At 41.6% G+C, this 25,536-nt stretch overlaps 1 protein-coding gene across 10 annotated transcripts in view; it reads right to left on the reverse strand.

The window, feature by feature from the left end:
- Positions 1-25,536, reverse strand: part of huwe1 (HECT, UBA and WWE domain containing E3 ubiquitin protein ligase 1) — a 279,725-nt gene that overhangs the window by 235,874 nt on the left and 18,315 nt on the right. For all 10 annotated transcript variants that reach the window (XM_072246462.1, XM_072246465.1, XM_072246460.1 and 7 more), the window contains exon 2: positions 2,068-2,139. In XM_072246462.1, coding sequence (XP_072102563.1) covers positions 2,068-2,112 — 45 coding nt within the window. In that variant the 5' untranslated portion in view covers positions 2,113-2,139. The remainder of the gene's footprint in view (positions 1-2,067; positions 2,140-25,536) is intronic.

The following is a 25,536-nucleotide window of genomic DNA, read 5'->3' on the forward strand; positions in this document are numbered from 1 at the left end:
AGTCACGAGGGGCAAAGGTAAGATGAATGTCACCGTCTTCCTCTGTCAGGGTAGGGGAGTCTAAAGCTAGATGGGTAAGGGGCTTAAGGTGAGAGTGGAAAGATTTAAAAGGGACTGTTGTGTACGTTTCAGCTAGGTCCTGAGTATACAGCAACAGACTACAACAAACTCAGAGTGGATCAAATCATAAGCACTTTACTTAAGAGAAAGTCTACCTCCATAGTTAAGTCATCAATAGGTAGCTTCAATCTCACAGCTGAAAACATAATAATTTCTATACACTTACAGAATCCAGTAATTCATCAACTGCATGTATTTGAGTAATTCCATCCCTCAATTGCATTCCTTTCTAATCTGCATCCGTCCATTTGTCTTTGAGGCTCCCCACCCCCACCCCGCCTCACCCCTGGACAGCTGTGTCCTGTTTTGCTCTACTGTCAAAACACTCCCTACTATAAAACACAACACATCAACATACCGTCAAAGCACTTTACAATCAGACAGGTTCCATTTTGCCACATTACATTTTACACAATTCATAAAGACTTGAATTACAGATACATTTCCCCAGGGACACTGGGAAATTTTTCTCACACATATGGTACGAGCTGCCAGATGAGGCAGGTACAATTACATTTAAAAGACATTTTGACAGAGGCATGAATCAGAAATATTTAGAGCAGGGGTTCCCAACCTGGGGTTCCTGGGCGCCTTGCTTCATGGCATTGGTACATAGAATTGATGGTTTTTTGGCCAAATTTGTAGATGATATGAAGATAAGTGGAGGGGTAGGTAGTTTCAAGGAAGCAGAGAGGCTACAGAAAGACTTTAAGGCAAATTAGGGCAAAGAACTTGCAGAGGTAATACAGTGTCAGAAAGTGTATGGTCATGCACATTGGTAGAAGAAATGAAAGGGTTGACTATTTTCTAAATGGACAGAAAATACAAAAAACTGAGGCATAAAGGGATTTGGGAGTACAGGGTTCCCTAAAAGCTAATTTGCAGCTTGAGTGTGGTGAGGAAGGAAAATGCGATGTTAGAATTCATCTCAAGAGGACTAGAATATAAAAGCAAGGATGTAATTTTGAAACTTTAAAAGCACTGATGAGGCCTCACTTGGAGTTCTGGGTCCCTCATCTTAGAAAGGATGTGCTAAAACTGGAGAGGGTTCAAAGGAGGTTCAGGGAAATGATTCCAGGATTGAATGGCTCTGGGCCTGTATTCACTAGAATTAAAAATGAGGGGTGATCTCAGTGAAACCTATCGAATTGTGAAATGCCTTGATAGAGTGGATGCAGACAAAAGTGGGGACAATCTTTCCTATGGGGGGGGGGGGGGGGGTCTCATTGACCAAAGGACACAGCCTCAGAATAGACGGGCTTCCTTTTAGAACGGAGATGAGGAATATCTTTAGAGTGATAATTCTCTGGAACTCTTTGCCAAAGGCGGCTGTGAAGGTCAAGTTTTTATGAATACTTAAGGCAGAGGTCGATAAGATACTTGATTGGTCAGGGGATGAAGGGATATGGGGAGAACACAGGTGATTGGGGCTGAGAGGAAAATTAGATCAGCCATGATGAAATGGCAGAGAAGACTTGATGGGCCAAACGGTCCAATTCTGCTCCCATATCTTATGGTCTTATAAAAAAAGGATGGGAACCCCATTCAGAGGGATATGGGCCAAATAGTACTGACAAACTATGAAAACAAATAAATAATAGCATGAGTTGTTGAGTCCTTGAAATTATCCACTGAGGACTGGCTCATGAACCTTCTGTAGACCCATTTGGGTGCCACTGTAGCGCAGCAGTTAGAGCGACACTATTACAGTTTGGGGCAATCCGGTGATAGATGGAGTTCAATCCCAGTATCCTCTGTTAAGCGTCTGTACATCCTCCCCGTGGAATACGTGGGTTTTCCCCCGGGTGCTCGGGTTTCCTCCCACAGTTAAGGTAAAAAATCAGGGTTGTGGGCTTGCTGGGGCAGCATGGCTCGAAGGTCCAGAAGGTCCTACTCAGTGCTGTATCACTAAATAAATAAAATTAGACCCAAATGGTCCAAACTCACCGCTTCAGTTGGCGTTTTCTTCAGCTTTGTTCTATCGACTTTCATTTTTCTGTCTGTTTCTGAAAACTAGTTCTGCAGAATAAAAAAAAACATTTCAGTGGCAAAGTTTGATTGTAATAAAATGTGGCCTCAACTGTTTCTTTTCATAATTTATGACTGGCAAAATTTTTTTAAGAAACTATTTACAGAAGTAAAATTGAAGAAAGCAGTTCTGCTTATGCGTCCTGCAAGTCGAACAGATATTTAATTATTTGTTTTCAGAATGTCAACCACACAGGCAAACAGGGGTTTCCGACCTGGAGTCCACAGACCCCTTGCTTAATGTTATCGGTCCACGGCACGATAGATCGGACCCCCTGATATAGAGACAGTTCAAATCTTCTGTTGGGGCCAGATCACACAGGTTGGAAAACAACTTTACCCAATGGGGACCAGTCAATAACAGCTTTTATAGTCAGCTTCCTCTTGGTTACACAAGTTGTCTTGGTGAGGTTTTATACATTCAAATTAAATTTAATATTAAAGTACATGTATGTCACTATATACTATTCTGTGATTCATTCCCTTGCAGGATTTCATAGTAGAACAAAGAAATAAAATAAATCAATGAAAAACTACAAAAGGTGATAAACAACCAATGTGTAGAAGACACTGCAAATACAGAAAGAAAAACAAAATAATGATAATTAAGTAATAAATAATACTGAGAACAAGTTCCAGAGTTCTTAAACACTGAGTCCATAGGTTGTGGAACCTGTTCAAAGTTGAGGTGAGTGAAGATATCCATGCTGGTTCAGGAGCCTGATGGTTGAACCTGGTGGTGTGGGACCCAAGGCTCCTGTACCTCCTTCCTGATGACAGCAACAAAAAAAAGCATGGCCCATAAGGCACGGGTCCTTGATGATCGATACTGCTGTATTACGGCAGCGCTCCCCAAAAATGTACTCAGTGGTGGTCAGCTTTATCTGTGATGGACCAGCAGCATCCATTATTTTTTATATACTGATTTTCCTCTCTGGTTTACCAGTTCCAGCACGGGCAGGTGCCTGTGAACCACACAGAACTCCAGTTAAAGGACCCCTGCAAACCCCACCCCCTCCTCTTCCTCCTCAGATCCACTCTCCTCTCCTATCAATTTCTTCCTCTCTAGCCCTTTGCCTCTCCTACCAACCTGGCTTCACCTATCACCTTCTAGCTATCCTCCTTCCCCACCCCCCCCCACCTTTTAATTCTGTCATCTTCCCCTTCCTATCCAGTCTCAGCCAAAAATGTCAACTATTTATTCATTTCCATATATGTTGCCAGACATGCTGAGTTCCTCCAGCATTTGGTGTGTGTTGTTCCGGATAAAGAGGCAGTCATGCACAGAATCTCGGACAGCAAATATCAACAGACTTCTCTGTATCAGGAACATTACGAGGTGGATAACAAGTAGCTATTCAGAGCTACAAGAAGCAACTCACAAGTCTAACAAGCAAAGTGACGCAGATGCTGGACATCAGATTTAATAATCTGCAAGCAGGACTTGTACAGGGAGAAACAGAAGTATAGAATTGCTATCACTAGGAGAGGTGGACCAGCTCAAGAAAGAGCAAGTCAACTAATCCCACTCTGTATTAGTATAGAGATACTTATCATCCCTTTTGAGCAAGACAATTTTATATGCCAGAGACGTTACAAATCAATGACTTTTCAGAGCACATGTATTTTTACAGCTTCACGTTCTGGGGCAGTCTGGTAGCATAATGCTATACAGATCCAGCAGGAAGATTGGGGTTCAATCCACCACTGCCTGTAAAGAGTTTCTATGTTCAGCCCACAATGACGTGAATTTCCTCCGGGTGCTCCAGTTTCTCCTGACATTCCAAAGATGTACAGGCTCCGGTTAGCAACTTGCGCCAGAAGCGTGGTGGTTCTTGCAGGCTGCCGCCAGCACATCCTCGGCCTGTGATGGTCACTGGCACAATCGAAGCATTTCGACATACAGTTGCAAGAAAAAGGTCGTGAACCCTTTGCAATTGCCTGGTTTTCTCCATTAATTACTTGTAAAATGTGGACTGATCTTCATCCAAGTCAAATAATAGACAAACACAATCTGCCTAGACTAATAACACACAATCGTACTTTCCATACCTTTATTAAACATATTGTTCAACATAGCCCAGGCTGGAAAAAGTATGTGTAACTTGCATTTAATAACTGGTAGAACCTCCTTTAGCAGCAATAACCTCCATCAAATGTTTCCCGTAGCTGCTGATCAGAGTTGCAAAACAGCGAGGAGGAATCTTAGACCATTCCTCCATACAAATCTGTTTCAGTTCATTAATATTTCTAGGATACTTTGCATGCCATAGCATCTCAATCGGGTTAAGGTCTGGACTCTGACTTGGCCATTCCAAAACACAAATTTTCTTTTTAAACCATTCTGTTATTGATTTACTTATGTTTTGGATCATTGTCTTGTTGCACCAGCCAACTTCTATTTAGCTTCAGGTGATGGACTGCGACCCTAACATTCTCCTATAAAATGTCTTGATACAATTTTGAATTTGTTGTTCCCTGAACGATTGCAGGCCCTGAGGCAGCAAAGCAGCCCCAAACCACGATGCCCCTTCCATCATGCTTCCCGGTTGACTTTAGTATTGGTGTGCAGTGCCCTTTTTCCTCCAAACATAGCGGTGTGCATTTTTGTCATAGAAGTTCAACTTTTGTCTTATCTGTTCACAGAATATTGTCCCAGATGCCTTGTAGAACACCTCGATGGTCTTTTGCAACTTGAGACATGCAGTAATTTTTTTGGGGAGCAACAGTTTTCTCCATGGTGTCCTTCAATGAACACCATTCTAGTTCAGTGTTTTTCTTGTAGTGGACATGTAAACAAGGACTTTATGAAGTTCTAAGGATTTCTGCAGGTCTTTTGCTGTTACCCATGGGTTCTTTTTCACCTCCTTCAGCACTGCACGCTGTGCTCTTGGTGTGATCTTTGCAGGATGCCCACTCCTAGGGAGGGTAGGAACAGTACTGAATTTCCTCCATTTGTAGACAGTTTCTCTTACCGTGGACTGATGAACACTCAGGTCTTTTGAAATGCTTTTGTTGCCTTTTCCAGCATACATCTCTACAGTTTTTCTTCTAAGGTGCTCTGAAAGTTGTTTTGATTGATGCATGGTGAACATAAACAGATCTTTCTTAAGTAAAGCAGGTTCTGTCAGTAACCTGACTTTCTGTGTCTTTTTTTTAAATATAGGGCAGGGCACCTCAACAACCCACACTTCCAATCTCATCTCATTGAATGGAACGCCCAACTCCAAATAGCTTTTGTAGAAGGCATTACCCCACAGATTCACATACTTTTTTTGAACCTCTTCTATGATTGTTTAAATGGTGTACTCAGTATTGACAAGGAGTAGTACAATTGTTTGTGTTAATCATTTAGGCATATTGTGTTTGACTTAGATGAAGACTGGACCACATTTTAAGTGATTAATGTAGAAAACCCTTGCAAGGGGTTCACAAACTTTTTCTTGCAACAAATCCTGAGGAGATGTTTAAAAGCCAAATGTGGGCAAGATGGCCTTGCTCACTGGGCAACAGTCAGCATGGATGGGACAGACCTTGAAGTCTGTTTCTATGTGACTATGACTCTCTACAAACTAGCAGAATTTCTGTACTGCTTGTATTACCCCATCATATTTTCATTTCATGTTCTTAAATTTGTTGACACTAGAAGCATAGCAACATTTGCGCGGTGCCCCCAGCACAACCTTCACTGATTTAATTTGATGGAAACAACATATTTCACTATGTTTCAATGTACATGGTGAGGCAGTTTGGTGAGGAGTATTGTTAAGAAAGAATGTGCTGACATTGGAGAGGGTTTAAAGGGTTGAAAGGCTTGTCATATGAGGAGGATGTGTTGGCTCTGGGCCTCTACCCACTGGAATTCAGAAGAATGAGGGGTGCCCTCATTGAAACCTATAAAATGTTGAAAGGCCTCGATAGAGTGGATGTGGAGAGGATGTTCCCTACGATGGAGGACTCTAAGAACAGAGTACACAGCCTCAGAATAGAAGGACTTCTTTTTAGAATGGAGACGAGGGGGAATTTCTTTAGCTAGAGGAGGCGAATCTGTGGAATTGGTTGCCACAGCCAGCAGTAAAGGCCAAGTCATTAGGTATATTTAAGGCAGATATTGATAGATTCTTCATTAGTCAGGGCATGAAGGGAGAAGGCGGGAGACTGGGGCTGAGAGTGAAAATGGATCAGCCATGATGAAATGGCGGAGCAGACTCCACAGGCGATATGACCTAATTCTGCTCATGTATCTTATGGTCTAAATAAAGCTAATCTTTAATCTTCAACTCACTTGGTTTACAATTATAAGTGTGGGGACATTTGGTCTTTCCAAGAATTCTAATCTCACCCACAGAAATGAAGTGTTGTGGGAGTGAGTCAAAGTAGAGATCAGGTCAGCCATGACTTTACAAAACCTCAGAGCTGGCTCTGGGCCACAGGTTTCATCTTGCCCTTTCTTGTGTCTTTAGAGGCTTGGCAGAATATTGAACAGTACAAAGATTTAGATCCGGCTACCTCATCAAAACTTGTATGGCTTTGGCTGAGAGCAACCTGCAAAGAAGCAACAAACTAGCCCCATCCTTTTTTTGTTTAAAGCAGCTAGAGACTATTCAATAGACAAGCTAGTGACCACAAGGGAAACAGAAGCCCTGTTACTGCACTCTGCATTCACACACAAGCTACGTGAAGGCCAAGCTATATTTTTTTTAAAAATTGCAAGATCAAATTATCAACTCTACAATCAGACTAGATAATGCACAAGTTTAAATATTTCCACAAGTTAAAGCTTAATTACGTAATTTAAAGTGAAAAGTTAATGATAAATTGAAATTATTTAAGCACATAAATGCCACTATACAATAGTGTTAGAAAGTTTGTGAATCCTGTAGTTTGTGAACTCTTTCTGCATAAATGAGCTAAAATGTGATCAGATCTTCAAGCAAGTCCTAAAGCTAGATGAAGAGAACCCAATTAAATAAACAAAAAAAACATTATACTGTGGCGACCCACTTTCTGGCACCCACGAACCGGCTCACAACAGCGCGCGCAGGCAGAGGGCCGGCCCCAAAAAGGGCGCCAGGCCATCTTCACCAGCAGGGGGAAAATCCTGCGCGCAGAAAGGGTCTGGGAATATACATTCCCCACAGCAGTCCCGCCCAGGGAGGGCGGGAACGGGAAGGCTTTAAAGCAGGCCGCGAAGTTTGAATAAATCTCTTTATCGCAACTCCAACTCACCGACTCCGTGTGGTTATTCTAACGCTGTGGGTAGCACACCGCTACAATACTTGTTTATTTTTTGAGAAAATTGATCCAATATTACATCTATTTGTTGGAAAATGTATGTGAACCTCTCAGGTAACGCTTTGTACAAAAGCTATTTGGGGTCAGGCGTTTCAATCAATGAGATGAGGTTGGAGGTGTGGGTTGTAGAGGTGTCCTGCCCTATTAAAAAAAGGACACACAAGTCAGGTTACTGACAGAGCCTGCTCTTCTCAAGAAAGATCTGTTTATGTGCTCTATGCCTCAATCGAAACAGCTTGCAGAGGATCTTACAAGAAGAACTGTAGAGATGCATGAAGCTGAAGAGATACATGCACTTGTTGGAAAAAGTATATGACTCTGCTTTCGGTAACTGGTTGAAGCAATAACTTCAACCACACGTTTCCAGTAACTTGATCAGTCCTGTACACTGGCTTGGAGGAATTTTAGGCCATTCCTCCTTACAAAACTGCTTCAACTCTGGGATGTTGGTGGGCTTCCTTGCATGAACTGTTTGCTACAGGTCCTTCCACTATATTTCTACAAGATTAAGGTCAGGACTGACTCGGCCATTCCAAAACACTATCTTATTTTTCTCAAGAAATGGAACAAGTATAATGTTTTTTGTGTTATTTATTTAATGGGGTTCTCTATCTAGTTTTAGGACTTGCATGAAGATCTGATCACATTTTAGGTCATATTTATGCAAAAACAGAGAAAATTCTACAGGGTTCACAAATTTTCTAGCCCCATTGTATACTACCTTAAGATTCATTGTCTTGCAGACACTTACAGGAAAATATAAAAATGCAAAAGAACTTCTGTAAACCCTACATATACAAAGACTGACAAACAACCAATGTGCAAATAAAATACTGAGAACATGATACAAAGTCAGTCTGCATGTTGTAGAATCAGCTCAGAGTAAATTTATCCACACTGGCTCAGCAGCCTGATGGTAATAACTATTCCTGAACCTGGTACCTCCTTCCTGATGGTAGCAGTGAGAACATGTACAAAGATGCCAATTTCTTGTGGTAGAGCTCTTTGTACATGTGCTCAATGCTGGGGAGGGCTTTTCCTGCGAAGGACTGGGCTGTATTTACCTTTTTTTTTAAAAAGTTTTTCTGTTCCTGGACATGTGTTTCCATACCAGACCAAGATATAACCAGATAGGATACTCTCCACCATACATCTATAGAAGTTCATCAACGTTTTAGATGATATGCCGAATCTATGCAAACCCTGAAGAAATCTGATGCAACTACTGCCACCAGGCAGACAATCTATGAAGAATATTGATAATGGCTGGGGTCACCTCTCTTGTAAAGACATTGCCCAGAAGGCAATAGCAAACCACTTCTGTCGAAAAATATGCCAAGAATTTGCCCACATCACTCAACACAATCACGGCACATAATGAGCATGATGATGAATACATAATAGGAAGAGGTACAGTTGACGTTTCGGGCCGAGACCCTTCATCAGGACTAACTGAAAGAGATAGTAAGTGATTTGAAAGTGGGAGGGGAAGATCCGAAATGATAGGAGAAGACAGGAGGGGGAGGGATGGAGCTAAGAGCTGGAAAGTTATTTGGCAAAAGGGATAGAAGGCTGGAGAAGGGAGAGGATCATGGGACAGGAAGCCCAGGTCCCTCTCACTACACTCCTTGCCTGCTCTCCATCCTCTGGGCTCCCCTCCCCCTTTCTTTCTCCCTAGGCAGTGATCAGCAGTGGTTTTTGCATTGCATACTCTAAATATTGGCGAGGATGGCATACTGCCATTAGACATGTTCACTAGACCTGCAAGACATTTCAAAATCTGATTCAAAGCAACAGCTGTCTATTCAGCCTTCCTGCGGTGCTGCACCAAGACCATCAGTTAAGATTGTATTGCTCAAACCCAACGTGGGCTTGATCTCACAACTTTTTACCTCTGAAAGGGAGAGTGCCATCACTGTTTTATGAAAACGAGCAGCACCCAGTCAGTCATTCAAAATCCTGGAAGCATTTCATCTGACTGTGGCTCCTGCATAAAAGCTGTGTTATCTATTATTCATCAACTTTCACTTTCAATCAATGCAAGTGTATTTTTAGATCACAGCAGGACGTAGAATCCTCCGGTTTTGTGGAGCACAAATCCCGCAATACAGCGTGCTTGATGTAGCCATACCTGCCACCAGACACTGCTAAATAAAAACATACTCCGCTTGTTAAGGTAAACCTCCTGTAACACCACACTTTGAGAACATACCATCAGTTCTTTACAAAAAGCAGCCGGCAGTGATCTTTATCTCCTCCAGAAACTACAGAACTGGCAGTGAAACAGACAAGACCACTAGTTAAAAGATCAAAGTCCAGAGTCACAGAGCAGTACAGCACAAATACAGGCCCTTCAACCCAACTAGTCCATGCAAACCACAGAGCACACCAAGCTAAGTCCCAAGTTCCTGCGTTAGACCCATATCACTCCATAATTTGTCCGTCCATGAACCTATCCAAGTGCTGCTTAAATGATACAATTGTACCTGCCTCAAACACTTGCTCTGACAGCTCCTTCCATATAATCACCACCCGTCGCATGAATGTCTCCTTTAAACTGTTAAAATGACACTATTTGGAAGCTATGATGGCTCCATGCAAAATTGCAAGTTGCACAAAAATATCAGCTGCCTGCACAAAGCCAAACACTCAAAAAAAAAATTTAGCTTTATTTCTCACATGAACATTGAAACATCAAAGCATAGTGAAATGTGCCATTTGTGTCAACGACCAAGATAGTTTGAAGACTGTGCTGGGGGAAGACCCGCATGTCTTTGAAATATGGGAGAAAACTGGAGCACCAGCCCCATGATAGGAAAAGCCCTCTCCACCACTGAACACATCTACAAGGAGCACTACCACAAGAAACCAGCATCCATCATCAAGGACCCCACCATCCAGGCCATGCTCTCTTCTCACTGCTGCCATTGGGTAAGAGACCCTAGTCACCACCCCACAAGGTTCAGGAGCAGTTATTACCCTTCAACCATCAGGCTCCTGAACCAGTGTGGATAATTTCATTCACCTCAACACTGAACTGATTCCACAACCTACAGACTCAATTTCAAGAACTCTACAAATCTAGGAGGGAGGAGACAATGGCGGCACAACACAGTGCGCACGGCCGTTCCAAATCGATATCGTATGTGTAACTAGGGGGCCATTTGCAATCCGGATTTGATGGAGACAGCCGTGAGAAGCACAGAGAAACACCTGGAGTAACTTCTGAAATGCCTGCTTCGCTGCCGCCGCTACTGTACAATAGAGAATCTCTGGAGACGAAGGCCCCAAATCCTTGGCTTTGCCTGTTGCCGGGGCCGGGGTGGAAGCGCTCAGCAGAGATGGTGCTCGGTGTCGGAGAGCTGGTTGGAGGCTCGGAGTTTTCGGACGGACTCGGAGTCGGACTGTGGTCGGATGCTTCCAGTATGCTGCATCGGCAAGTTGGCGGCGCTGGAGGTTTACCGTCTGCGTGAGATGATGGGACTTTCGAGAGACTTTGAGACTTTTACCGTGCCATGGTCTGTTCTTATCAAATTACGGTATTGCTTTGCACTGTTGTAACTATATGTTATAATTATTTGGTTTTTGTTAGTTTTTAAGTCGGTTTGTCATGTGTCTTTGTGATATCATTCTGGAAAAACATTGTATCATTTCTTAATGCATGCATTACTAAATGACAATAAAAGAGGACTGTGCGTCCTCATAATCTAGTCTAATCTAATTCATGTTCTCCATATCATATGTTTATTTATTGTTTTGTATTTGTTTAGTTTGTCGTCTTCTGCATATTGGTTGATTGTCAGTCTTAGTGTGTAGCTTTTCATTGATTAGATTGTATTTCTTTGTTCTACAATAAATGCCTACCAAAAAAAAATCTCAGGTTAGTGTATGGTGACACATTTGTACTTTGATAATTTACTTTGAAATCTGAAACCCACGTGGTCAGAAGGAGAATGTACAAACTCCTTACAGACAGTGAAGACAGCAGAACAGAAGAGCGTGCTTGGCAGCCCAACAAAGTGTTATACGGTCAAAACCTTCCCAACATAGAACCAGTATCTTTATTCAAGGTGAGGGTCTGAATTTATCTCAGCTACCACACTGCCAAAACTCACTGCCCGATCAGCTGCTAATCTTTCAGGACCAATATCCCAAACTGGACTGTGCAAAGAGGATTACACGAAAAGGAAGCAAAATTTTAGCTTTGGATTCTAGGCGGTACAATGGTGGGGAGGGCGGTATCCACCACACTTTTTGTAGGGCTTTCTGCCTTTGGGCATCAGCGTTTCCACAGCCTGGTATGGAGACACCGGTGCCCAAGAATGTAAACAAGAAGCCCTCACACGTTTACAAGGAGAATGGTATCCATCATCAGCAACCCCTACCATCCAGACCAGATTCTCTTCTCTCTGCTGCCATCAGGAAAAGGGTACAGTAGCCTTAGGTCACACACCACCAACAGTTATTAACCTACAACCATCAGCCTCCCGAACCAGCATGGACAACTTCACTCACCAACACTGAACTGATTCCATAACCTATGAACTCACTTTCAAGGACTTTCTACAATTCATGTTCTTAGTATTTATTATTTATTTACAATTTTTTTTGCTTTTTTTGTATTTGCACAGTTTGTATTCTTTTGCACATTTGGTGTTTGCTGTCTTTGTGTGTAATTCTCAATTGATTATTGTATTTTTGTTCTAGGATAGTATTTGCAAGCATATATACTTTGATAATAAATGTACTTGCAACTCGAGGTTCCTGGTCTGAACATAGAACCGTAGAAAATCTACAGCACATTATAGGTTCTTCAGCCCACAATGTTGTGCTGACCATGTAATCTACCCTAGAAGCTGCCTAGAATTTCCCTAACGCATAGCCCTCTATTTTTCCAAGCTCCAAGTACCTATTGAAGTCTCTTAAAAGACCCTATTGTATCTGCCTCTACCACCTTTGCTGGCATTGCATCCTAAGCACCCACCACTCTCTGTGAGAAAAACTTACCTCTGATATCCCCTTTGTACTTACTTCCAAACACCTTAAAACTATGCCCCTCAATGTTAACAATTTCAGCCGTGGGAGAAAGCCCCTGGCTATCCACACGATCAATGCCTCTCATCACCTTATACACTTCTATCAGGTCACCTCTTCTTCTCCGTCGCTCCAAGGAAAAAAGCCCAAGTTCACTCACAAGGCATGTACTCCAAACCAGGCAACATCCTTGTAAATCTCCTCTGCACTCTCTCTATAGTATCCACATCCTTTATGAGCTGACCAGAATTGAAAACAGTACTCCAAGTGGGATCTAATTGAGATCTTGTATAGCTGGTAAACTGGTGAAAAAAATGTCAATGAAGCACTCATTTGCAACTTGGGATGTACTCAAACTTCAGAGATAAAAAAAATAACTACTTACAACTTGTCTTAATCCAAACACAAAGGGCTGTTGCTTATCTGTCTCCCACAATCCTATTGTAAACCTAATTTAATTTAGTTGGGGTTAATTGAAATCAGAAGATCCTGGGTTCTAGGCTCACTGCAAGATTCAACAGCTACCTCAATAATGTGCATTGGCGCAGGAGTTGATAAAAGCAGATCATTTAGCACAAGACCATAAAACGTTAGAGCAGAATTAGACCATTCAGAATTAGAATCTGTTCCACCATTTTATCATGGCTGATCAACTCCAATCTGCTGTTTTCTGCCCATAATTTTCAAGTGCCTATCAACTTTCACTTTAAATATGCGAATGACTTGGCATCCAAAGCTGTCAATGATAATGAATTCCACAGGTTCACCACCGAAAGGATAAAGAAATTTTGTGTGCATTGCATTGGATTTCCAACATCTGCAGAATTTCTTGGTTTAGAATCTCACTTTAGCTTGACAGATTGGGATGTCTGCGAGATCTGGTACTTTCTTCACATTCACATAATTTTCTATTTGGTCTTATGTAATTTCCTTTATGGTCCTATGCCTTTAATCGTGTAATTGGGATCCCTGACAACACGATGACCACATCAGTTAACTCCAGAACGTCAAAACAGCCCAAGCTTGCCCAGGATGCAAAATGTACAAAGAATTGTATTTACTTAATCTCGTCTGCAGGAACATCAGACACCAATTAATCATCTTTTTTATATTCAGTCACCTTTACAGTCCTTTTTATAATGCAAACTGTTTTAAGAAATTTTGATGATCTCTCAAAAGGGCTACAAATCAACATTAATCCACTAGATTACCAGTTGCAGCCACCAGTTTACAGAGACCGCAGTATATCTTCGCAAGTCCAATATGAAATGGTTTCCACACACACACACACACACACACACACACACACAGTGTGCTCTGCAAAATTTAAGGGTCATTTACATACATTAAACCACCTTTAAGAAATCAAAACCAAAAAAAACATTTGATTTGCAGGCAGGAAATGCTTCACTCCAAGGCAAAGATACACAGAATAAGGATCATAATAGACAGACTTGCAAAATCCACCCACATCCCTGCAAGAAAGGAGTGACCCCGTAAGAAAGCCCCCCCCCCACCTCAACCTTCTCAAAATGCATGTGAATAGAAGATGGAAGTGGTGCCTGATGCTTTAGATGCTAAGCTCTTCTGCTGTACATTACTAGCAAGCAAATAAATATTTTCCTTTCTCCCCAGCTTCAATTCTGGTCATGTTAACAAGATTCAAGACTTACTCACTACCTGCTTTAGAAATGAAAAATACCAATGCAAATCCACTATTTATGTGAAGGACAACCCGAATTAAATTTCACCACCTGCAGTTTAAAGGGAAATTAAAGATGGCACAATACAGCAGAGTAATATTGTAATACAATGGAGGAGGATTCAGCAGCTATAAAACAAACCACTTCCAGCAAATGAGTAAACTGCATGAAAGACTTGCTCATCAAAGGTTCAAAGTAAATTTATTACCAAAGTACATATACCATAGGTCACAGACTACTCAGAGGTTCATTTCCCTGAGGGCATTCACAGTAGAACAAAGAATCACAATAGAATCAATGAAAAATTGCCTATAAACAATGTCCACAGGTTGTGAAATCAGTGCAGAGCTGAGGTGAGTGAAGTTATCCATGCTGGTTCATGATCCTGCTGGTTGAGAGATAATAACTGTTCCAGAACCTGGTGGTGTGGGGCCTGATGGCAGCAGAGAGAAGAGAGTACGGCCCAGATAATGGGGGTCCTCGATGATGGATGCTGCTTTCCTGTGACAGCTTTCTTGTCGATGTGCTTAAATGGTGTGGAGGGCTCTTGGAACAACTTTTATTTTTGTACGGACTGTGAAATACACTGCCAATGCCAGTGACCAGTCAAGCCTATGTTACACCAGATCCAAGGCCAATAGGAATAAAGAGATATGGAGATCGTGCACAAAAAAATTGATCTGCTTTAATAGAGGATAAACGATGATACATCCAGACTATTTTTGTATTATGGAAAAGCAGGAACTGAGTAAAATGTTTTTCTATTCAAGTGATCCAACTGGAATGAAAATCCAGATACCCTATAGTATTGTTAGAATTTAAACCATTAAATAAATCTTATTTATTTATTTAGAGATACAGCGTGGAATTAACCTACTAACCAGTGTGTCTTTGGATTGTGGGAGGAAACCAGAGCACCTGGAGGAGACCCACGCAAACAAGAGAGGAAAGGAACAAAGTTGCTTACACCAGAATTGAACTCTGACACCATGAGTTGTATTAGTATCACGCTAACCATTACACTACTGTGGCTCCCCCCATCATCCAAAATCTGCAATTTTGACGATGTATCAGCTCCAATAATTGACATAAAATTATTAAAATCCACGAGATTCTCTAAAAACACGCACAAAATGGTACAGGAGCTCACTAGGTCAGGCAGCATCTATGGAGCAGAATTAACAGTTGACTTTTCCGGTCAAGGCCCTTCATCAGGATGGCTTCTTTCATGTCCTTGAAGGAAATTTGTTGTTTATTCTTTTCCACCTCCACGACCTGCATCAACACGATGACGTTGTGTGGAGGCTTGCATGCTTCAAGGACTTCATCGGGCGATGCCAACTCAGGGCCACCCACGTTGGAATGACTGTGGACAAGATGCCAGACAAAGATTGATCCAACCCGGCTCCCGAACAGACGGACTCACATCTGCCTGTCCCGGGATTGACAAAAATCAATCAGAAGCGTGAAGAGAAAAACATTTGCCATACGAAACAATATTCCTCTCCACAGATGATGCCTAACCTGCTGAGTTCCTCCAGCATTTTGTGTGTTGCCTTAAATCCTGATCTGACTAGGTACAGCTCAAAGCACAAACTATAAGCAATTCAGAACTGTCTTCCAAAATGCCCAAGTCAATTGTAGAATAAAAATTGTGAGGAGTTTTGGGCTCCTTACCTAAAAGATCTGCTGACAGGGAATGAAAGGGTTAACCTACGAGGCAAATATGATCACTCTGGGCCTGCACTCACTGGAGTTAAGAATAATGGGGCAACTCATTGAAGTCTACCAAATATTGAAAGGCTTAGATAGAGTGGACGAGGGGCTATTTCCTATAATAGGGGAGTCTAGGACCTCGAGGGCACAGCTTGAGAATAAAAGAACGGTCCTTCAGAACATAGATGAGGAGGAGTTTCTTTAGCCAAAGGACGGTGAATCTGTGGAATTCTTTGTCACAGACTGCTGTGGAGGCCAAGTCATTGGGTATATTTAAAGCTAAGGTTGATAGGTTCTTGGCTAGTCAGGGCATCAAAGATTACACAAAGAAGGCAAGAGAATGAGGTTGAGAGGAATAACAAATCAGCTATGATGGAGCAGATGCGGTAGGCCGAGTGACCTTAATTCTGCTCCTATGTCTTATGGTCTAAATAAGCTTACAGGACACTACTGGCCCTGTCTGTAACATCTACTCAAACTATGCAGATCAAATCCAAAGTTGGGTTACGAATGAAGGTGTAGAATAAGATAAATATTTGTAGAACAGAACAGCAAAACATAAACACAAGAGATTCTGCAGATGCTGGAATCCAGAGTAACAGACAAAACGCTGGAGGAACTCAGTGGGTCAGGCAGCATCTCAGGAGGGGAATAAAGAGCCGACACTTCAGGTTAACAGTTTATGCACTCTACTAAAGAAATTAATGTGTTATTTACTGGTGAGATGATATGACGTGCATGACTTATTTGGTACGACTGAGAAGCTCAGTTCCAGTTGCAAAGTGCCGTCAGCAGAGAGAATAAATCAAAGTAAGTGCCAATTTCATTTACCTACTGAGAAAGAAAAGGCAATTGATGCAAACAACACAAACAATCCTCACCCACAGTAGAGGGAAATCAATACCATTTCATTATAAAAACCACACCGTTGCACATTATTCCCAAACCAGAGAGCAGCAAGATCAAAAGAAAGGCCTGCCATCAGTGCCGGACAAATGAAAGGAAATGGGTCATACCACTCAATGGAAACTTTATGAGCTCCCTCCTGTACTCACTGGCTACCCAGTGTACGTTTGAGGTCTTCTGCTGGTGTAACCCAACCACTTCAAGGTTTGATGTGTTATGTATTCAGAGATGTTCTTTTGCACACTACCGTTGTAATGCATGGTTATTTTAGTTACTGTCACCTTTCTGACAGCTTGAACCAGGTCTCACCAATCTCCTCTGACCTCTCTCATTAATAAGGAATTTTCAGCCAAAGAAATGCTGCTCACTGGATGCTTCTCGTTTTTCACACCATTTTCTGTAAACTCTGGAGACGGTTGTACATAAAAATCCCAGGAGATCAGCAGTTTCTGAGATACTCAAACCACCCCATCTGGCACCCACAATCATTCCTCAGTCAAAGTCACTTAGATCACATTCATTCCCCATTCTGATGTCTGGTCTGAACAACAACTGAACTTTGTGACCATGCCTGCATCTAATTGCTGCCACATGATTGCCTGATTAGAATGAGAATCAATGAAATCAGGTTTAATATCACTGCCATTTCACAAAAGTTGTTTTGTGGCAGCAGTACATTTCAGTACATAATTAAATAACTATGAATTACAATACAAAATATTTTTTAAAGAACTAATTAAATACACAATGTAAAAAAGAGAGCAAAATAAAAAAGAAAAAATACCGAGTTCATTGTCCATTTGGAAATCTGGTGGCAGAGAGAAAGAAACTGTTTCTGAATCACTGTTCTTATGCCTTCAGGCTCCTGTACCACTTTCCTGATGATAGCAATGAGAAAAGGGCATCTCCTGGGTGATGGGGGTCCTCAGTGATGAACACTGCCTTTTGAGACACTACCATTTGAAGATGTCCTTGATGCTGGGTAGGCTGGTACCCATGGTGGAGTTGGCTGAATTCACAACTTTCTCCAGCTCTTCCCCGATCCTGAGCAGTGGCCCCTCCATACTAGATGGTGATGCAACCAGTTAGAATGCTCTCCACAATACATCTGCAGAAATTTGCAAAAGTCTTGGGTACCATACCAAGTCTCCTCAAACTCATGAGCCCACATTCATGTATATCAGAGAGAGATTAGACAACTACTGACTGCTCTTCATTTTTGTGACTTGCACTTGCATGTGATCATTCACAAGAGCAGAATGAGATTGCAATGCATTTTAAATTAAACACAAAATTATCACAGGCTTGAAAGGGTAGGTACAAGAACGGCATTCTCTTTGCTCTGACTAGGCGTCTAGAACCAAGTATCCCCATCTCAGAATCGGGGGCAAAGACAGAAATAATTTTTCTCAAGACAGTAAAAATAAAGAAGCCAGTGAATCTTTGGAATTCTCTAGCCAGGTCACTGGCTGGAGTCTACCTTCACTCTGGTAGTTGTATGTATCCAGAACAAAGAAGCAGGCAGGGGGAAAAAATCCTTGTAAACACTGCCCACCCAGCAAACGGCCTTTTGCAAAAACATCCTGCAGTTCTATTACAATAAAAACTTCACACCATCCTAAAAGTTTATTTTCCCAGGCTGTTAATCTGATCGGTCAGTCTAATTAGCTACCTACTCCCCTCTATTACTCCTGTCATTGCGCTGTAAACACTTTGAAACACTTTTTACAATGCTGCTAACATTGTGTACATACAGTCAGCCCTCCTTATCCGCGAGGGATTGGTTCCGGGACCCCCCCACGGATACCAAAAAACACGGATGCTCAAGTCCCTTATTCAACCTATCTCAATGCAGTGGACCGTAGGACCCAGCGGAACCCCGAACCTTATTTAACCTGTCTCAGTGCAGTGGACATTAGGACCCGGCGGCAGAGCTCTGAATCCGCAGTGTTTCTGATCACAAAAATAATCACAATCACGATTTAAAATAAAGTGAAAATAATGAAACAATTGGAAAGAGGTGAAATGCCATCCGTCATTGGAAAAGCGTTAGGCTACAGTCGGTCAACGATAGTAACAGTTTTAAAGGATAAAGTGAGAAAGGCCCTGTCCTGATGAAAGCTACAATTATTATTAAGCAACGCAGTGGTTTAATTATTGAAATACATACATCTAAGTGTTTTATATGCATAGAAAGTTAAAATATATACTATATACTAAGACAAACGTTTGACTAACTGACGTTAAATAATACCAGATGTACCTGTTCCAACTTACTTGGTAAGAGAACTTGCGGTTTTCTTTCAATCCCGATCGACGATAACCTACGCACATCCTCCCATATACTTTAAATCAGCTCTAGATTACTTCTAATACCTAATACAATGTAAATGCTATGTAAATAGTTGTTATACTGCATTGTTTAGGGAATAGTGACAAGAAAAAAGTCTGTACATGCTCGAACAACAAGTGCCGGAAGAGCACTTCCAGGTTTTCTCGATTCACGGTTGGTTGAATTCGCGCATGCGGAACTCATGGATAAGGAGGGCCAACCGTACTAGTATTTATGTAGCTATGCACATTTTATTCTATGTTCATACTTCAACGTCTAACTTTATTTTCTATATAATGGTATGGTACCATTCAATCTCCCTCCTATATGCTGATTCATCACCACCTTTGATTCTGCATACAACAGCAATGTTGTCAGCAAACTTAAAAATTCACATTGGAGCTGTACTTGGTTAGCCTCAGTCATCAGTATAAAGCGAATAGAGCTGAGGGCTAAGCACACAGCCTTTGCTGATGGGAGACTGGAGATGTTGTTGCCAATCTGAACAGACTTAGGTCTGCAAGCGAGGAAATCAAGGAAATACAAGAGATTATCAAGGAAAAGGTCTTCGAATTTATTGATTACAGTTGGCCCTCCTTATCCGCGAGTTCCACATGCGCAAATTCAACCAACCGCAAATCGAGAAAACCCCGAAGTGCTCTTCCAGCACTTGTTGTTTGAGCATGTACAGACTTTTTTGTCATTACTCCTTAAACAATGCTGTATAACAACTATTTTACATAGCATTTACATTGTATTAGGTATTATAAGTAACCTAGTGACGATTTAAAGTATACAGGAGGATGTGCGTAGGTTATCGTGGATCGGGATTGGAAAAAAACTGGAAGTTCTCTTACAAAGTCGGAACAGGTACATCCGGTATTACTTAGCGTCAGTTAGTCAAGTGCTTGTCTTAGTATATAGTATATATTTTACCTTTCTATGCATATAAAACACTTAAGAAATGTATGGTTCAGCGCCGGGCTCAGGAACAGAAGTTCCTGAGTTCGAACCAGTGACAGACCACTCCCGAGCGCACTCCCCACCCCTGCCAGGTTGCTGTGAAGGATCAAAAACCCAAAACCTAATAATTAAACCACTGCGTTGCTTGGTAATAATTGTAGCTTTCATCGGGGCAGGGCCTTCCTCACTTTATCCTTTAAAATTGTTCCGATCGTTGACCGACTATGGCCTAACGCTTTTCCAATGACCGATGGTGTTTCACCTCTTTCCGATTGCTTTATTATTTCCACTTTATTTTCAATTGTGATCGTGATTATTTTTGTGAACAGAAACGCTTCAGATTCAGAGCTCTGCTGCCGGGTCCTAATGTCCACTGCACTGAGACAGGTTAAATAAGGTCCGGGGTTCCGCTGGGTCCTTGGGTCCTAAGGTCCACTGTATTGAGACAGGTTGAATATGGAACTTGAGCATCCGCGTTTTCGGGTATCTGCAAGAGATCCCGGAACCAATCCCTCGCGGATAAGGAGGGCCGACTGTACTTTCAGGAGTACGACAGTGTTGACAGCAGAGCCGTGATCAATAAAGTCTTGACTTTGAATTGTTGAAATTTTTTTTGTTTTATTGGATTTGCATCCTAACCAACACACAGTAAATTACTAATGCCTGTAAATAAATGTACATTGTGAATAAGGTTGATCCATGATTAATGGGCTGAATGGCTGACTCCAGCTTATGTTCTTACCAGCCAAGCAGTCTCAAAGACATACAAATGTCCACTGCATCTGAAAGACAGGAAATAGGGGTACAATCTGAAGCTGCCTTTTGAAGGAAATATTTTCCCCTCTGCCATCAGATTTCCAAATGGACATTGAACCCATGAACACTATCTGACTACTTTTTCTTTTATTTCTCTTTTTGAACTACTTCTTTAATTGAACTATTTAACATACATTTACTGTAAATCATTTTTCTATTATTGCACATTGCAATGTACTGCTGCCACAACTAATTTCACAACATGCACCAGTGATACTAAACCTGATTCTGAAATATTTCCAGATGTTAATTCAGTTTCCAACCAATTAACCGACAGTAAGATCTGAGATACATAGCCTGAATTTTCAGTTCAAAATAACCCCAAAATCTTTTTAAAAATCCACTTCTAGGAAGTGGAAAGGAGGCAGAAGGAACAGAAAGCTTCAAACAATGAAGGAACAGAAGGAACAATATCAGCAGACTATATGACAGCAACAAGCCTCATTCAAATTAAACCTCTGCTTAACATTCATTGCTCTAGGGAGCACAATCCAGCTTCTCCAGTCTAACTTTGTTGCTGAAGTCACCCGTCCCTGGAACCATGCCAGTAAATCTTTTCATATCCTTCCTAATGTGGTTTTGATCAAAATCAGACAGTACTCCAAGTGTGGCTGTAAACAAATGCCAGGTTTTCATTCATCTCCAAGGTGAAATATAAACAATTTTATTTTTAAAATGCCAGAACTTAAACGACAAGTGCTCCAACGGTCAGCTTCCGAGCACATTAGGCTTCATAAAAAGCCACATATGGTCCATGTTGCTGCCTTGCCTACAGAGCATTTTTCCTTCAACTGAGCAGGACTGTGTTAATACAGCACCTTTAACTTTACAGGAAGACAGAAACAAAAAAATCAATTTGGACCAGATGACCAAAAAACTGGGTACAAACGTTTTAAGTAGTGCCTAATGAGGAATGATTTAGGAAGGGAATCCCAGGAGCCAGGCAGGTAAAGGCATATCACTGACATATGATGTTAGAATATAGAAGAATTTTGGCGGGGGTGGGGGGAGAATCTCATTGAAATCTTCTGTGCCAACCATGTTCTCACCCTAAATGTTTACTTCAGTGTGTAAAATACTCAGTTCAAAACTGTCCTCCTTCAATTAGACATTATACATACCAACCTGCTTGCTACTCTCCCACATCACTCACTCAGCCACATCTCATCCCTCCAGATTCCTAAACTTATTACTGTAACTTCTATTTCCCATGGGTAAAACTTTGTTTCAACACCCACATGACCACTTTCAAAGGTCCAGTGTGTCAGATTTTTTGATTCACCATAATACTTCTACACCTAACGGATAAACTTACTTGCTTCATTCACCCCCCCCCCCCCGGCCACACTTTATAACTCTGCCCTAATTAGCATTAAAACAGTTACTTCAGCTAACTTGTTCCAACGACTTTCTCATTTGGATTCACTTGAACCGTCACTCACTTAGACAGACCTGGCCAGGTAAGCAAAGCCATCCTTGATTTGTTTTCTTGACAGCAGACCACCATCTCTAAGGTAACTTTAACTTAACATCCAGTCATCAATCTATCTTCATTCAGTGGATTACACACCCTCCAAGATTTGCCGTGCTTTGTTCTAGTTCAGTTCACTCTTTACCCCTCCCATCTCCTCCAGACCCTTTCCAAACTCAAAGTTCACATATATCACCATAAACTATCCTGAGATTCATCATCTTGCAGGCATTCACAGAACAAAGAAATATAGTATCAATAAAGGACTACACACAAAGTCTGACAAACAACCAAAAGGCAAAGTGTCCATAAATAGACTTCCATCTCTTCCTGGTCTTGGGTTAGTTGCTATTCTTCATTGAATATATATCTTAACCCTTCTGTTCTGTATTTTTCCCAAAGTTCATTCACTCTTTAAATTTATAAAGCACAGTCACATTACTGAATCTATTCCCCTCTTATATATATTGTATCCTTTCCCTTCTTCAAACCTTTAATCACAAGCCAAGATTCCTTTGGTTTCAGTTGGGTTTTAGCCTCTATCGTAACATCAAAAGTGTCATGATGGTGTTAAAAAATTCTTCCCCAACCAAAGACTGATTTACTTTACCTCTCAACCCCATTCTCCAGCCTTCTCTCTATAATCTATGATGCCCTGACTAATCAAGAACCCATCAACCTCTGCTTTACATATAACCAATGATTTGGCCTCCACAACCACCTGTGGCAATGAATTCCACAATTCACCAGGCTAGAACGAGGCACCATCGGTTAAGGGTGAAATGTGAAATATTTAAAGGGATACTGAGGGGGATCTTTTTCACTCAGAGGATGGTGCAGGTGTGGAATGAGCTGCCAACAGAAGTGATGGATGCAGTTTCCTCCCACATTCCAAAGATCTACTTGTCAGGGTTAGTAAATTGTGGGAATGCTACGCTGGCAGTGGGAGTATGGCAACACTTGCAGACTACCCCCAGCTCATCCTCGTTTTTTTGATTTGATGTTCACGACACATTTCACTACATGTTTAACGTAGATGTGACAACTAAAGCTGATATTTAACCTCAGCACGACGTACACAGAGTACATTAATACCTCGAGTATACACTCAGAAGGTATATGGCATGCTTGCCATTATTAGTTGAAGAACTATGTTCAAGATTTCGGAAGCTACCTTGCAGCTTTATAAAACACTGGTTAGGCCACAACAGGAATACCGCATTCAATCCTGATCATCCCATTAGGGAGGATGTGAGCATTTTAGATAGTGTGCAAAAGAGGTCTCATAGGATGCTTGGTTGTGCTACAAAGAGGACAACAAAATAGGATTTATTTTGACACAACAGTTACAGCATGGCATCAGGCCCTTCCAGTCGCACCCATGAAACCAAATATCCTACTCACTCTTTGGAATGTGGGAGGAAATTAGAGCTCCCAGAGGAGTTTCCCTTCAACAAGAAACTGGTGGTCAGCACTATCCTGGTAGTGAGGGGTTGAGCTAACTAGGTTGCCAGGTCACTTTGAGAGGCAGTAGGCTATTGGTGAAAAAACAAATGAACTGCAGAAATCTGGATCAAAAACAGAAAAGGCTACAAAGCTCAGCAAGTCAGACAAAAACCTTAACATTCAGGTTGGTGCATCTTTGTCAGAATGAGCTTTTCCAACATCTTCTATTTTCATTTCACTTGGTCTTGTTTTCATTCTGCAATAATCTGGTTCTTTGGTCTGAGCTCTGCATTGCTTGGTTAAATAAATGTTAAATTTCCCACTTGATTTCAATTCGTGTCTCTCGATCTTTAGCCCAGGCTCCTGAATAACTAACCCACTGTGCTATCCTTTCCAATGAACTGTGGTAACTTTTCCCACACCACTCCACAGAACAGTGCCAAAGTACATTTCAGTTTGTTTTGCCAGCAATAGGAGTGTATTCAGAATCTCTTGTAACTTCTTACACAAATCTACTGCAAATGTAATCCCAGCACCGTGTAAAAATGAACACTGCTTTTCCACCCTGTGGCAATCGTAAATGAAATTTGCATCCAAGTACCATTTCACCATAGCAGATGAAAGATCAAGTATCTCTCCTGATTCATTTGATTCCTCAGCCTTACTCCCCACATATTCTCTGTGCATGGTCCATTTCTGGAGATGTTGTAAATGTTTTTGGCAGGAGCTGATGGACTTTTTAACTGAAACTATTTTGTCAACCTCTTACTTACAAATGTATGCTTTAAACATACAGTCCAAAGAAACAACAAAGGAGTTCTGTCATTCTATTCACAGAGGGTCAATAGTTTCAGATTCTGCTGTCATCAAGCCACATGGAATGAACCGCAAGCTAGCTCTCTTTCTGTCAGCTCTCCGATTCCAGGGACATTTATTTTTTGGAGTTTTCTCACTCTAGCTCCCCTTCAGTCCATGATGGTGTGCCAAAATAATTAAACTAATACCCAACTGGGGTGGCAGGGTGGAACTATGTCTCTCCTATCCTCGACGAGCCCGCATGTAACCCTTGGGCAAAATGTGGCACTTGCTTAACCACCCCCCCCCACGCCCCCAGATCAAGGTCACATGAAGCCATGGGAGCAGGTGGTGGATGGTCAAATGAGCAGCTGGTGCAAATCACAAGTCCTGGTTACAACACGGCACGTAACGAACAAACATAATTAAACTTATCCTTTCTCCCTACGCAATATCCATGAATGGTCCTTGCACATTCATGTGCCTCTATAATATCTGCCTTCACTGTGTGCAGAAAAAAAAATGGCATGCACATTTCCTTTGGACCAACTCCCTCTCACCTTAAATGCATGTCTTCTATTATTGGGTCAGTTTGATTCTGGGAAATAATAAGATGCTGGGTGCCTTACCCTAACTATAACTCTCTATCACGTACATCGCTATCAGGTCTCAAGTTCAAGTTTGTTGTCATTCAACTGCACATAGGCATACAGCAAAACAAAACATCATTCCTCTGGGGGCGAAAGTGCAGACCACTGTCCAGCACACACAGATACTATATATTAGTACATGTTTAACTGTCATTCAGCCATACGCATGTAGACAGCATGAGGCCAAAATGCAAAAACAGTCACACACAGCACAAACAGTCACAAAACAATATCAGCACAAATCCCTGAGTGGCGTGGCCT

Source organism: Mobula birostris, chromosome 29 (assembly GCF_030028105.1).
Source record: "Mobula birostris isolate sMobBir1 chromosome 29, sMobBir1.hap1, whole genome shotgun sequence".
Classification (NCBI taxonomy): Eukaryota; Metazoa; Chordata; class Chondrichthyes; order Myliobatiformes; family Myliobatidae; genus Mobula; species Mobula birostris.